The 15,312-nt window shown below is 41.6% G+C and overlaps 3 protein-coding genes across 12 annotated transcripts in view; 1 reads left to right on the forward strand and 2 right to left on the reverse strand.

The window, feature by feature from the left end:
• The window catches only part of IQCK (IQ motif containing K), a 40,342-nt gene extending 39,249 nt beyond the window's left edge, over positions 1 to 1,093 (reverse strand). Inside the window, exons 1-2 of the mRNA XM_039731867.1 lie at positions 1,086 to 1,093; positions 38 to 492 (exon numbers count right to left, since the gene is read on the reverse strand). Coding sequence (XP_039587801.1) covers positions 38 to 492; positions 1,086 to 1,093 — 463 coding nt within the window. The remainder of the gene's footprint in view (positions 1 to 37; positions 493 to 1,085) is intronic.
• On the forward strand, positions 68 to 9,440 carry KNOP1 (lysine rich nucleolar protein 1). 4 transcript variants are annotated; one of them, XM_039731654.1, is made up of 5 exons: positions 68 to 234; positions 1,106 to 2,465; positions 5,908 to 5,976; positions 6,443 to 6,520; positions 8,816 to 9,440. In XM_039731654.1, the coding sequence occupies exons 2-5, from the start codon at positions 1,107 to 1,109 to the stop codon at positions 9,128 to 9,130; spliced, it is 1,821 nt and encodes a 606-aa protein (XP_039587588.1). In that variant the 5' UTR covers positions 68 to 234; position 1,106; the 3' UTR covers positions 9,131 to 9,440. The 4 variants fall into 4 exon arrangements, with proteins under 4 accessions (XP_039587588.1, XP_039587590.1, XP_039587587.1 ...); XM_039731656.1 differs by lacking the exon at positions 68 to 234 and adding an exon at positions 371 to 692 and having other exon boundaries at positions 6,443 to 6,572; XM_039731653.1 differs by lacking the exon at positions 68 to 234 and adding an exon at positions 372 to 692.
• A 926-nt stretch (positions 9,441 to 10,366) lies between these two features.
• Positions 10,367 to 15,312, reverse strand: part of LOC120512871 (VPS35 endosomal protein-sorting factor-like) — a 64,450-nt gene continuing 59,504 nt past the window's right edge. For all 7 annotated transcript variants that reach the window (XM_039731637.1, XM_039731635.1, XM_039731639.1 and 4 more), the window contains 3 exons: positions 14,079 to 14,197; positions 11,603 to 11,749; positions 10,367 to 11,110 (listed from right to left, as the gene is read on the reverse strand). In XM_039731637.1, the coding sequence (XP_039587571.1) occupies positions 11,012 to 11,110; positions 11,603 to 11,749; positions 14,079 to 14,197 (365 nt within the window). In that variant the 3' untranslated portion in view covers positions 10,367 to 11,011. The remainder of the gene's footprint in view (positions 11,111 to 11,602; positions 11,750 to 14,078; positions 14,198 to 15,312) is intronic.

The raw sequence follows: 15,312 nt of genomic DNA on the forward strand, positions 1-15,312 counted from the left end.
ATGTTGTGTGTTCATTTAACCCTCGTTAAGCACTGACATCCGCCTCTCTGCCTTCCCCGGTCAGTTCCCGGCCCGTTACAGGCTCGCCTCAGAGCCCAGGGCAGCTCCGAGGCCCCGCCGCGCTGGCAGCAGCCGGGCTGCGGCACCACACACACAGAGGGCGTCTGCCGGGAGATTACGGCAGTGACAGCACCGTGAGGCCCACGAGCAGAACCGCCCGGGGCGCTGGTGCCGGTGGGGATCGGGGCGGGTTTGGGCGCTCTGTGGGGCGGGCGGGAGAGCAGCGGGCAGGGGCGGCCTGAAGGGCGCCGGGGAGGCAGCGCGGGAGCCCTGCGCGGGGGGCTGGGAGCGTGCCGTGCCGTGCCGTGCCGTGCCGGGGTCCGGAGCGCGGCGGGCCTCGGGCTGCCTCCCCCTGCCTCCCCGGTGCCGGCGGTGGGTGGGCGCGGTGGGCCCGGACAGACAGCCTGAGGGGGCTGTGCTGGCCTTGCGGCTCTTTCCGGGGTTTGACAGCCTCAGTGTTATTATTCTAAATAAGCCGCAGTGATATTGTTATAAATCGAGTGGGGATAATTGAGTTTCTCGGCAAGTGGGTGCTAAAGGCTTCTCTGTTGTGATCAGTTCGTTGGCATAAGTGTCCTGAGAAAAGAAACGGAGAGCAAGGATAAGAAACCACCGATAGGAGCAAATTTAAGGTAATAACGCAGGTGCCTGGGAAGGGTCGTGTAATGCTGAGTGTGAGTTCAGTGTTAAGTGAAAAGTCACAGGTATCTGGAAAACTAATTGCATTTCTGTATACACACTGATGTGTTTTGCTGTTTAGGAAAGATTTTTGGAGGGTAGGTGTTTCTGTGAAAACTTCATGGTCTGCTGCTGGGAAACAGACAAATAGAGCCTTGGAAACTAAAACAAGGTACACTGAACAACATGATAAAAAGAATGACCCCAGTAAACAGTATTTTCTGTATGTGTCTGTGTGTCCTGGTTCCCCATCATGGAAAGCAGACTGGGGTTAGAAAGAGTGTCAGGGACAATGGCAGATCAGGAATGGTTTCAAAATAAAGTAGATTTGGAAGCAGTTCACTAACACCTTCATATCCTTTTTTAGAATGATGATAAAGAAAAAGAGAAAAGACATTCAGGAGGAGCCTGTACAGAAGAAGAAAAAGGTGAAGACTGTCATTAAAATTGAGGAAGATGTTAAAACTGTCATTAAAACTAAGGACAATGGCCAACTCAAGGAAAAAACTAAGACAAGAAAAAAGGAGAATTTAAAAGATGAATGCTTACACAAATTTCACTCAAAGAATACTAAGAAAAACAAGAAGCCGAAAGTTGGCTCTGAATTATTCAGAGAAGATAATTTAGAAAGCTTTGTAAATATAAAAGATCATCTGGATTTACAAGTTCAAGAAGAACCAGAGGAACAAATTAAAATATTCAAAAAGAAGAAAAAAAAAGTCCAGTGTCATTTCTCCTTGGAGAATAATGAGAGTAGTGACGTGGAGCTTCCAAATCATTGCACAGATGGTACTAAGAAAAATGAATTCTCTTCTAAAAAAAAGAGAAAGCATACTGCTTTGGATTTGGAATTGGATGGTGAGGTAACAAAGAAAAAAAAGAAGAAAAGCAAATTTTCATTAGAGGACATCCAGGACACTGAACAAAGGCAATATGCAAAAGTCTGTAAAAACACCCACAAATACACTTCACAAAAAGCAGTTTTTATGCGTGAAGACTGTAACACAGGTAATGCCCAGGATGGTGGGGAGAGCTGTGTGAGAAAGAAGAAAAATAAAAAGAAAGATAAGTCAGACTGCTTTTTGCCACTGGCACATAATGAGAGCAACATGCATCGAATTCCTGGTAGCCCCACTGCATTAAACGACTTCAGAAAAAGGAAGAAACATAATTCCTGGGAGTTTACATGGACAAGCAGAGAGGAAGAGGACAAAATTAAGAACTTTGGGCATATCGAAGAGAGGAAGAAGAAAAAGAAAAAAAAAGCTATTTATTCCTCAACCTGTGAAGATAAGCCAAACTGCAGTCACAGCATTCCTGATAAGCATCTCCCAGCACAGCAAGAAGTTGAGCTTGAGGAAGAAGAGCTGTCTGGAAAGAAACACAGGAAGAATTTCAAGGATAATAAGGAAGTCAGTAAGAAGAAAAAGAAGAAGATTAAGAAAAAGGAGGAGGAAGCAACATACTCAGGAGTTTCTTTAGACAAATACAGTGCTTCTAAAAGCCAAAAAGTACTGCTGGGAAGCAGTAAGAAGAACAAAGAGAGTAAAATGGAGCGAGCTCAGTGTGTCACAGGGGACACTGTAGATGGGACATTGTGCAGTAGTAATCCTGTCCTGTGTGACAGAAAAAGGGAAAAAGGACCACCACAGGACTTAGCTGAAGAACCAGGTTCAAAAGCAGCTGCAAAAACCATCAAGACAGAATCAGAATGGAATGAGTCAGTGGTAAGTTGAGGAGAGGAGGGCAGCTTTGCCCCCTCCTGCTAAGGAGCTGAAAGCCTTTGGGGCAGTTCCCTGCTCTGCAGGCTGCTCTGCCTGCAGGGGACACTGAGGGGGGGAGCAGGACCAGCTGATCCATTTCAGCATGGCACAGCTCACAGGGCATTCTGAGCCAGCTCCTCAGTGAAGGGCCCATGCAGGGATCAAACCCCAGCTGGGCTGGTGCTGTGACACCTGGCGAAGCACTGATGCCTGCTGCTGTCATCACACAGTGTTTCTGTTGTGAAAATAAATATTACAGCTAGCAGCAAGTATTGGCCCAAAAAAGAGTGGGTTTGTACAGTCATAAGTGCTCAGTTGCTCTTAGCAGCACTCTTCATAAAGCAGGAGTTAAATACTATGTCATTTACCCTGAGCAGGTGGTAACCCTGGCAGCAGGAGTTAATCTCATTGTTAGACTTCCCTCAAGCTTTGCTGCTGTCACTGCTGGAATTATGTAATATCAGAAACAAAGGGGAAAGTTGGCCAAAACCTGTTGGCTAATTCCAGCAAAACTTCAGAAAAAATCCTAGGAATCCTAAGTGTAGACTGGGCCAAGAGCATTGAAATATAAATTCTGATGGAAAAATACTAAAGACCTAAACACACAGTTTTAATTAAAACAATAAATCTATGCAAAAGAATAAGTAGATGTAAGAACTGTCTGAATTGTAACTGAGGGTAACTGGGATTTTATCCTGACTGACTGGTCAGGAAATCCCATCCCAGAGTCTTGCAGTACTTGCCATTTCTGAGGTAAAATGAACATGGGGAGGAACTGATGAAATATTTGAAATACAGACATTTTTTTCTTTATCTGATCAAAGTTATGTTTTAAAGCTAAGGATGCCAAAAGTTAGTACCTGCATGCCCAATTCTGTTATCATTGGGAATTAAACTGTGAAATGCTCAGAAAATCAGTAGGTATCTGTCTGTATTTTTAGCTGCTTAAACTTAACTTTGAAACCAGCACATTGCAAGTTCCTAGGAGGTTGTTTTTATTTCTGTAGGTAATGGGAAGCTGCAGTCCAGTTGCTTTCTATCAAGAATTTTGAATGCTTGGCTTATTTAAATGTCAAGCACTAGTTAAGAAGGTATCACTGAAGATTTTTGCATGTTAAGGGTGGAGCAGACCATGATGTGAGCAGCTTCTCAAGCTCTCTTCATGGTGTGCTTTGCTTTGTCATGCACTCAGATGCAGTTTCCTCCAGTTCTGTGGAAACCTGGCAGCTGCCTGGTGTCTAGTGCTAATAATTGAATTTAGATTCATGTGGAGACCCAGATACAGGGCTTCTTCACAGGGGTTTGTGAGGGGAGTGTGTATGCTTATCAGTCATGAGGTGAGCAGATGTTTGGGGCTTTCAAGTTGGATTTCTCCTTTTGACCTTTCAAAAGGACATGGTGGTTTTATTGCCAGGTATATTTTCTAATTAAATTGGCATTGCCTTCTTGAGATTGTTGGACATTATTTGGATTTTGCAGCTGCTTACATTGTGTAGAGGCAAGATAAGCTCTACAATGACATGTAAACTTTCATGACCAGTTAATATGGAAACCACAGCAAATACCTTGCAGACTGTTGAGGAGAAGGGAGTAGGGTGATGCATGTTTTGTTCCTCTTTCCCATAGGCAGCTCCTTTAATAATAAAAAGACTACTCAAAAGAACATCTGAAGATTGAGAGCTCTGGGTTAGACAGTTCTAGTGATTTCTAGTTCCTGCCAGGCCAAAAGACACTGCACTAATAAATGGCTGATAATGTGGTCTGGCATTTAACTGTGCCACAGTCATGAAGTGTTTTAATCTACAGCATGTCACACAAGGCTCTGTGTGCCTTGAAAAATCCTCTGTTGGGCTTGCCCTGCAAGTAAAAGAGCAAATTTTAAAGACAGTGTGGAGTGATACCCACTTAATACCAGTGCTTGGTGTTTTTCTCATGGGATGCCTTTGCAGTCAGCTGGGCAGTGAGGAGGATGAGGACTCCGTTTTCTGCTTTGATGTTGTTTGCCAGCAGACAGTATAACCCTACCACACGTGGATGTGCTCCTTTTCCATGAAGTTGGAGGCAGCTTGGCACACTCCACGGGGTAGTTTTTTCCACTCAGTAGCCCTCAGCAGGTCTGCAGCGTGCTGGGGATGAGCAGGGATGGGGCTGCTCCCTCCTTCCAGCTAAAAAGAAAAAAAATAAGCTGCAGTTGTTGCAGAGTCCTGTCAGGACAGTTTACCTGCTTGTTTAATAGATCTGAAAAGACAGTACCAGGCCATCTAGAAGTAAATTGGGGGTTGTTTTTGGTTTCTTCTTTTCTTCCAAGAGCACGAGCTCTCCTTCCTGCAGACAGTGTTCTCGCATTTTTAATGGTGCATGTACTTGTGTGTGTGTGAAGGCAGTGTATAAAAGGTAGCTTTGGAAAATGAGGTAAATCACTGATAGCTTTTAATATAACTAAAGCCTCAAAAAAGTAACAGCAGCTTCTGCTGACAGAAGTATGTTACAAATCTTTTCCTTGTCGTTTCCCTGGCTGTTTCATGCTTGGTTTATTATGTTAGCTGCATCAATAGATCTTCCCTTTGGCCACTTTTTCCAGGCTGGTCTCAAGCTTATGGCTCTCATTTACCACTCTCCTGGAATTGCTACTTACTCTGTTGTACTGGGTACCCAAAAAGCTTCTCCTGGTTGCAAATTTGGAAGAGGAAGGCTGGGGCAGTGGTTTAGGCGTGGCAGTCACTGGGAGCAAAAGTTGCAGAAGGGCTGCACTTGTGGAGATGTGATCAGCATCTGCTCAGATTTCCCTCCTGCCATCCAGAACATCCATTCCTTCTGGAGCTGCTCTGTCTCTTCCATCAGCTCCTGTTCCTTGCTCTCAAATGTGGAATAATGTGCTGCTGGCTGCCATTGCAGGGGACAGCTCCTGTGTGAGTCCTGCCTGTCCCTGTGCCCCTGGGACCAGCACCCACAAGGGAGCACAGTGCAGCTGCCTCTTGATTAGTTTGTGTTCATTTGTTTCAGAGAGACCTTTAGTTATTTTACCTCCAATTTCTATTTTTTTTAACTTTCACTGTCTCTGTGCCTTTCTTAAGTATGAATTTAAGCTTTTACAGAATGGTTTAATTGGAAATTAGTCTGCCTGCAAACATCACTGTGCATGCCAGTGTTGTTGGCAGGTCCCTATTAATGTGTAAATCTAAAAATCATTTATCTTGATTAAAAGAAAAAAATCTCTGCGAGGTTTTTTCCATAGGAATACACAGATTTAATTGGCATTTTTATCTTAGAGCCAATTATTTCTTCTTGCCCCTGAATGGTACTACTGATTGCTTACTTTTTTAACTACTTTTGTGGTAAGAGCTGTGTAAATTCTAATTAATCAGAATGGATAAAAATAATCATAAATCTTTTTCCTGTTTTACAGGAACATCTAGATGGTGTAATTATTGTGAAGGAAAAGAAAGGAAACTGTGATGAAATTAACATAGACAAGGTATGCTTTGTCCTAACTGGGTAAGATCTAAAGCAAGTCAGCAACTAACATATGCATAGGAATTGATACAAAAAAACCTGCTTTGTTGCTTATCTATGCCTGGATTTCCCTAAATAAAGCCGTGCTTAAAATGTGCTTTACATGTGTGTTAAGTCCAAAATGTACAGTCAGTGTCAGAACTAAGTAGCTTACTAAGTTAAAGATACATTTCTTTGCCTTTCATCACTGTTGGCAGTTAGAAAATGAGACTTACTTGATAAAGCGAACAACTCATTTAACAGACACTGAAAAATTACAGTTCTCATGTTGAGTGTGTGAAAGGATCCCATGCACCTTTTAATTATCCTTGCAAAATTCTGAAGATAACTAATTGTTTTGTTTTTCTCGTGTTATTTCATTGTGAATTGTCATTTAACACACTGGACACAGAGTCTTATGCTGCATGTGTAATTTTTCTGCACACCAGGTGAGGAGGCAGGCCCTGCAAGAAGAAATTGACAGAGAATCTGGCAAAACCAAGGCTTTCAGTTCCAAAGTGGGACAGGTGATGTATGAGTTCAGACCTCAGCTGATGGAAATGCTGTGTCCCAGGGCAGGTTCTGTAAAAACCACTGTGCTCTTTTTTGTATGTGGCTCATGTACAGCAGTGTTCCTTCTGAGTGCAGATCTCAGGCCATGCTATAGAACAAGCTGGTACAGTGCCAAGAGTGAGAGCTGAGCACTGAACTCCCTGCCATTGCACAGTGCCCTAATTCCCATCATCAGTCCTCAAAAGCAACATTTTCTCTGGTTCCTCTGGAAAATGAGCCATCAAAAATTGCTACAGAAGCATTTACTGTGAAACACAAGTAATTTTTGGGCTATGGGTGCAGCAGTCACTGAAGTGTATCTGATTTCTTACCTGCAAGACTTTGCACACATTCAGCCACAGGGACACCCATGGAAAGGTAGAGGGGCTGGCAATTGTGAACACGTGTGTAATGTGTAGAGTCAGTCCTCTCATGGCTTCTGCATCCTCCCTCCACCTCTTTGGAAGATGTTTCCTGATTCTTTCCTTCTGCATCCTACTCAGCCTGGCTCCTGACAGATTCACAGTAAGGTCGTGGAAGTTTGCTGCAGTGTTTAGCCAGGGGTGAGAAGACTGAGGTGGAGAGAAAGCTTTGCTAGTAATTCAGGCTTCTGTTGTTTTGCAGGACTGCCAGAATGCCTAGAAAGCTGGAATATGCCTCAAACAAATGCCAGAGACAACTCCTGTAGATCTAACATAGTGGGAGGGAGTCTGCATTGCTCTGGAACTGCAACTGTCTAATAGTCTCTGGAGTCATTGAGAAAAATGACATCCTTGGCAGGAGATCTCAGCTCTTTGGCACTGATCTGTCTCTGTTTAGTAGTGTGCAGAAGAATAGAAGCTGTGAAAACTAATTCATCAGCTCCACAAAGTGAGCTGGAAATGCTTCAGCAGAAGCTGTGTGTAGTGCCTGCCAGCAGCTCACTTAAAAACAGAGTTTTGACAAGCCATAATTATATTTGCATCTGTGCAGATGTCTCCCATTGCAAAGGGAGGACTTACATTTATTTATTTGTGTTGTGTGTGTATCTGGATGTGTGCATGTGTCTGTGTCACAGACTGGGCTTGTGCAGCAACTTGCAAGGTCAAAAGGCTGAAGGATTATGGGTTTCTTTCTTTCATACCAGGTACTCAGGCCTGTGATAGTGAATGTACTCCAGCCTTGCATTCTTTTAACCTTTTTTTAACCCTGCTGTAGCTTGCCTGCAGTTGTGTAGCATGCTGTGTGTCATGCTGTTTGTCTGCTGGAGAATGACTGTTTCATGCAAGCTGCAACTGTTCTGTTGGAAGGATTTCAGGCTGACATAAACATACCACTGAATTCACTTTTTTTTCCTTTGATGTAGCCAGCTTAGTCAGTTTAATTAATAATCAGACATTCTGCCATTTAGTATCATGCCCAGTTTTAAAGAAAAAATTCTGAGTAAATCCTGCCAAAAATATTTATAAGTGACTGCAGAGCTATAGCTCAGGAGTCACACACACCCTTGAATAATGAAGCCTGTTCTTAGGTAAGCCAAAAGTTCATGAACTCTGTAAATCCTATGGTGTATCTGGGGTTTTCCACAAACAGCTGAAATCTCATTTTAGCTGGATATTGCTTCCCCAGAAAGGGGCCAGAATCTGCAGAGAGAAGAAAAATCCTGAAGGGGTGAAGTAGTCCAGAGAGTGCAGTTAAATGCAGATACAGTAAATACAAAGAACACAGCAAACTGCAAGGGAGGAGAGGCTTTAAGAGAACTAGACTTGGTCCTGTGGGATAGGGGAGGCCCTCTGGTTCTGCACCCTTGCAATATTAGCTGTAATTAGTGGGATGAGAATGCAAATATTATTTAAAGCTTGAAAGCCAGATTGAACAGTGTCCACAACTAACAAAACACTGCTGAAAACAGCAGCTCCCTAGGCAGTGGGAATGAAAGGATAACCCTACAAAATGACAGTGAAAGAGGATTAAGTCTGACAGTTTTCTTAGAATAAGAGATGCTGTCTGGCTCTTGGAGCTGGGTAAAGAGAGAGCAGAAAGCCAAGACTCCTAAGGACAGAGGGAAAGGAGATTCTCAAGGCATTAAGCCCTGGCTGCAGGTGACATGGCTGAAATGCTGGTGAAGGTGCACTCAGGTCAGTCTGGTACCACTTCCCTGGAGAGATGGCCATGGAGTAACAGCTTCCCAGCTCTGTCCCGTCAGCCTTCTGTGTCCTCATGGTACACAGCCAGAAATTGTCTCCCTTGGTATTTCTTAATTTTAGTGTTAATTTTGTTTTGCCTCACAGGATACACAGGAGCTTGGACAGTGGAGTACAGCTACTTTTAAAAGTTCTGCGGAACAAATGAAGTTTTTTAGACTGTTGGGTGGTTTTAAAAAAGGTTCTGTGCCTATGCAAAATCCCTCAGCAACTACAAACAAACCAAACATGGCTCTGAACCAGGAAGGGGAGGAGAAGTTACAGCAGGCTCTGAAGATGCAGTTTGATAAAGCAATGGACTTGAAGCAACACAGAGGAATTGGTCTTGGATTTCAGCCTAATGCCAACAAAAAAATATACATTGACAAATATTCATCTAGATCTATAAAATTTGAAGATTAAAACTCAGAAGAACTAAAGAGTATGAAATTTCTTTTTGCTTTCTACATCTTTTTACTTGAAATAAAATAACAAAATGCTGAAGAAATTTTGTTTATGAAGTACTTGAAGTACAAGTTTTCACCTGCATATACCAGTGGAGCTGGGTCCTCAATTCATCCAAACAGTAAGTTTTGAAACCTTTGTCATGTTCTGCAAGGCAAGAGACAGCCTCCTTCAGAGACTGAAGATGTGTGCCATGCCTGCAATTAGTTGAAATTCAGTAATTTTTTTTAAATGCTGATTTAATAAACTTACTTTCATCTATATCATATGTGATTCAAAAGGATTTTATTGTTCTGTAAAATCTTCACATTTTTTACACTCAGTAGTACAAAATGATGGTGCTTTACTTTGAAGACACACTAGTGGTGTGCCCTCAGATTTGATGAGGGCAGACTTTTAACTCAGGAAGTAATTCTTAAAAATCTTAACTTGTAATAACAGCATTGAACATCCTCTGTATTTGAACTGTGCTCTGGCAGTTGGATTTTCAATCAGCAGCTGTTATCTAAAAATGGAAGTAGAAGCATTTTGGAGAGTAGCACCAACAGAACTACTCAATTTCTTTATCATTAAAGACAGCTTCACTTTCCACAGTAGTTTTCTGCAATGGACTGCTCTACCTGAAATCATCTGCCTGCAGCAGAAAACACACTTAACATAAGAGCACTTGGTTCTGATGCATTTTGGGCAGCTCTTGAGAGGAGTGAAAGTCATGCTGAGACTCCATCTGAAGGGGTGGCCATGAATCCATTCCTGTGTCTGGGAAGAGGGAGATGCTCTTCCTGCAGGGTCTAAACTTGGAGAAAACCTTCTCCTTTGAAGTTCATGTAAACCACCACTACCTCAACATGAGGCTGTTCTGCACTACTGCTCTCAGTGTTCAGCACCAGCTTCCTCCAGCCCTTCCAGGTTTTGGCTCTTGTTTTACTGAAATTCAGGTAGTTAAGGTTCTGTTTTCTGGTTTGAAACAAATGCTGAATTTGAGCCTTCAGCTACTTGCGTGGCAAGGAGAAAAAAAAAAACCACTTAACAAAAGTAGCAATAGATAGATGATCTCACCATGGTTCCTTACCCTGGGGCAGAAGGGGTGAGAGTGAAATTTTATTAGAAATAATAACAGTATATGTAACTAAATTCCAGAAGGGTAAGGTGATGGATTTGTATACACAAAGAAACTCCCCCAGAACACACAGATGAACTGCAAATTGTTTTATTCAGTGATAGGTACTTTGCAAATATAGAGGACTTTGCATAATTTCCATTTTCCTTTGCAACATTTAAAGATTCCTTCTATTTTACAAAATGCCACTGGACTAAAATGAAAACATAAACATGTCTGTGTAAATGTAGAAATTAGAACAGCAACACCTCAGCCATTTCTCTTTGCCACTGGAACCAGCCAGGTAAATGCTGGCAGCATCCCAAAGCAGACAGGTAACTTGGTCTGTTACACTGAAATGCTGTTTTCTGCAGAGGAGAATGACTGTTCTGCAAGAGGGATGAAGTTTTAAGGCTGTGAACTCCTTTGTACAGATTATCTTCCTTTTTTGTTAAAATTACAACAGATCTCAAAAGGCTTTTGCAGCCATAGAGGTTCAAGACAACTGTTTACTGAATGTAAATCAGCATTTAAAATAACAACGCTATGGTAAAACTGGATACAGAAACTCAGGTTAAATTATTGCACTCAGAACAGTTTTACCTTTGCTGTGCCCAAGTAAATGTGTCTCACTAAGGAAAGTAACAAACACTGAACTCCTGCAGTGAGAGTGGAGATCAGTGACTTCTGGCCTTGCTTCCATGCTCCCTTGTGCAGGTGACTCCTTGAAGAGGCTCTCATCAGGTCCTGGACTGCAGAGGAAGCCGGAGGGCCAAGTCTGTGAAATGACTCATTTCAGGCTGTTTGCTCTTCCTCTTGATGTATTCTAGGGTTTTCACCTAGATTTGAAAAGAAAGGTATTTGGAGATTTTCAGTGTCTCATTTCATAGCCATCAGTTCATCTTTGTGAAGGTGTTTTATCACACTCATTGTCATGTATATGTTTCTTAAAGTCTCTCAAATGCCACTTTACCAGCTTTGACCAGGCAGTTCCTCCACAATTTAAAAATGCAGTATTTCTCTTAAGGCTAGTTCTCTGTACTGAACAAAAAGTTAACAACCAACACTTTCAGGTTCCTTAATGCTTGTCATACCATTAAAATTCTAGAAAGATACAAACCACTTGAAATAAGAGAAGCTGCTTGTTCATTAGGAAGCATTTAGAAAAATAACTTGTTGGGGTTTTAAGATAATTTGATTTTTTTAAGATAGTAGCTTGTGAAGAGATGCCGTTTATTCACATCAAGAAAATGCTACCTTTTCCCAAATAAAGAGTGGAAAAATATATTAAGAACTAAAACCTCTCTGCAGTATCTGTCTCCCTGCCTTACCATAGTCTTGGTGTCAGCAAAGCCATGCTTCTGAGCAAGATTCCAGAGATTGACTGAAAGCTGGTTCAGTCTGTTGTTCCGTAGGTCCCCATGAGCCAGGATGGTGTTAAAGAAATAGAGTGCCAGCTGGCTCTGCCTCTTCAGGGTCTAGGATGAAAACAAAAATATTCCCATGTTACTGTACACTCATCCCAAAATACCCAGCTTAACCTCAGCAGCTTCTCTGAGCCCTCAGAAGTTCAAAGGGCACTCCTTTTGTGACACACAGCCATAGTTACAGACATAAGAACAGAGTTTTCATATTCCATTCAAAATGCAGCAAACAGCCCTAGCTGTAAATCAACATAAGCTGCTGTAAATAAAATAATTACTCAAGACTCCTACACCTCACAGCACTTTGGCACAGCACAGTGTGTAGGTCTGGCACATTTACAACTCCAGACTCCCTACCACTGCACAGAAATCACCCTCCCACCAACCAACCCTGTACTCAGAGCACCCTAGCTGTACATTTTTAGAGAGACCACTGCCATCAGTCTAAATTAATGCAACTTCAGGCTTTTGTCTCCCCAGTCTATTCTACTTTATTTATTTATTTAACCAAAGATATTTTTCCCTGCTATTCTTTCACTGAAACTCTGGTGATACAAACATATTTGCACCATATTTTTAGCTACTTCCCCTAAAATTCCTGAGGGGGGACCCTAAGGGCATAAGAGCAGTTTTCCCCCCACACAAAGCAAAGAGGATTCACTGCTCCATGTTCTCTTGACCAGAAACAGCTTGAACTTTACAGAACTGTCCAAACTAAAAATTTCCATTCCAGCACTGTCACACAAATGAAGCATTCTCTAATACTGTGAAAAGACCACACTGTGTTAACAATAAAACGCATTGTTCTCTTCCGAGTTGCCATTCTGGCGAAAGGATTTTATTGTGAGAAAAAATTATTTTCTTTTATAGCTTTTAAAGGAAATGAACCAATAAAAACACAAAATCATTAGAGCCTTGTTCATTTAAATGAGCAACCAAGAAGATGAATAATAAAAGGTCACCAGCACTGAAGCAATCCAAATACCACAGTGATTTTATGACCAGCTTTACTTTAGCACAATTAGAGATCTCTGACAATATTCTCATCACTTCTATTTCCTCAGCAACAACAGCTTCATCAAACAACTATTCATTCTTACAAAGCAATTTTTATCTAAATCTCTCAATGGCTTTCACTCAGCAAAGCAAAATAAATGTCCCTCTTTGTAAATAAGGATGGACAGAGGAGCAAAGCCAAGGCAAAGGCAGGCCAAGCACCTGTATCTGTGCTGCTCAGCCTAAAATCCAGTTTTCTGTGCAACAGCCTCAGTGAACTAACACAGCATCTCCCTACTCATGCTTGAAAGGAAAAAACAAACAAAAAAAGGCCTTTCAGAAACCATGGATTTCAAGACCTACAAACATTCCTACCCACAAATTCCATACAGGAGTCAGATGCAAAAAAATCCCTAATATACAACCCACATTCCTGAAAACTGTTGAAATTTCCTTCCAAGACCTGGACCATTGGACATTCTTAGCTGTGCTAGAATGGTTGTTTCTGCTGCTACTGTTCTGAAAAAGAACTGCTGTTCCCTGAGGTGATGTGTACAATGATGCAGAGGATTTGAGCAAAGGATATTTTCATCTTGTATCTCTGCCACTGCTCAAGGAAGGACAAACAGGATAGCAAAAGCAGAGAAAAGGCTAAACTTAGCACAGTGTCCTCCCAATATGTATCACTTAACACATTCTGTATTGGCAAACACTCTGGGCTACTGTGCAAATAGCCCATCTAAAAAATTCCATCCAATCAATCACGCCCTGCCCTCCCATTCCAGGCCACCAGCCACAGGATTTCTATCAATAGAAGCCATCCAGTAAGGGCTGACTGGGAAGCTGTCCATTCTCAGAAACAGGTACATTAACAGAACAGTGAGTTCTCATTATTTCAGCAAACATCAGTCACCTGCCTTTCACATACAATCCATTAAGCTAGATTTGATCCCTCAGAGCCTCTGAATTCCAATCAAGAAATTCAATAAGCTGCCTAGAGTTTTCTTTATTTTATATTGAACAAATATACTGAAGTCAGAGTAAAGACAAAACAACTATTTCCTCCCTCTGTACCTCTCTCCTGACATCATCTTAGTGCCTGTGATCTGAAACTTTTATAATTATAGGTGGCTTTCACTGTATTTTCCCCAGTAATAAAACTGTGAATTCTCACTTTGCTCATTACAGAATTGGACATCATTAGGTGTCTCCACCACAAGCCTGCCTATGTGGTCTCACTTTCTAAACAAGTACAAATACCCAATTTCCTTTTGCTATGAGGTTCCTGAAGCTTTTGAAAAGACCAAGGCCTGGTCAAAGGGGGTCTGTTTCTTCAACTCCAAATTACTTTTGGGTTTGTATTGACTCAAGCTGAGTAAGAACATACCTCCTCCTTTCCCAGGGTTTTCAGGTGATCCAGGATCTGTGACACCACTGTCTCACTCAGTTTATTAATTTCAGCCAGGAACTTGGAGTCTCCACCATACAGAGTATCATTGGAATCAACTGCAGAGATGAATTCAAGCTTAGGTCTGGCCAAAGAGCTATACATTTATTTGCTGTTGGAAACATCATGTATTGATAGAAGACCACATTTGGAAGTCATAAAATGACTCCATAAAATGACCCTCCTCCATGAAACACAAACAGAACTGGTTTTTAAGTGCCTACCACCTGGTTGCCTACTATGTCCTTTTGATTTTAGGAGCAAAACCCTAAGAATCTTTTAGCTTAAAGCCAGTCCTGTACTCCTGGATGCAGCCAGGCTCACAAATATCCCCTAGACTCAATGTTAAGCAACATATCATGTCAATTTTCAGGCTTCCCACAGACTCCCTGCTCCCATCACTTTAGAAGAGTATGGCCATCATCTACAATGGCATCTACACTGGGCCAAACAATTTGTGTTTTATTTAGTGAAAATAACCAGATTTTCAAAAAGAAACTGCATTTTTTTTTCCTTAAAATAAACCCATGATTACCTCAAAGTAATGAATAGAAATTCAGAAAGTGTATTTTCAGTTTCAAAGACCTTAAAGGATTCTTAGGAGGGAGAGAGCTCTTCAAGTTTTTACAGCTTATATAATTGTGATTTTAAACATGTCTTCTGCCCTAATTTATTTATGTTCTATTAAGAAGAAGGGCAAAAGATTTTTTTAGGTTTAAATATATTCTAGGTAAATCAGAAAGCACAATAGATGAAAGATAATACCTTGTTTCCAAGTAAACTTAATTTTAAGAAGCTAAGGTACAAGATCCACCTAGAAAAAACCCCCATTGCCCTACTACAGGGGGAGAATTACTAATTTATATTTCCATGCTTCTCTCCATTAAAATCTAATTAATTTAGATTTCTCATCTTGGGATTATGCAGCTATTTTGGTTATAATGGAGTGAAAGAAAAAGCTAAAGCACACTTCCTTACAGAATTTGAACAGCAGATTTACTACAGGGGAGCACTTCCACTGACAGCTATTTTCTGTGCTGCTAACTGCAAGAGGTGTTTTGTCATGGGTGGTAAATCTGTCAGACTGTTCACCAGAACTGCAGAACACATTCCAGCCTTCCCCTCTGTGAAAGTCTATGCAACAAAGAAAAAGTCAAACCATCTTGGCCTCTCT

The sequence above is a fragment of the Passer montanus genome, unplaced genomic scaffold (genome assembly GCF_014805655.1).
Source record: "Passer montanus isolate IOZ18808 unplaced genomic scaffold, ASM1480565v1 scaffold8, whole genome shotgun sequence".
In the NCBI taxonomy this organism is placed as follows: Eukaryota; Metazoa; Chordata; class Aves; order Passeriformes; family Passeridae; genus Passer; species Passer montanus.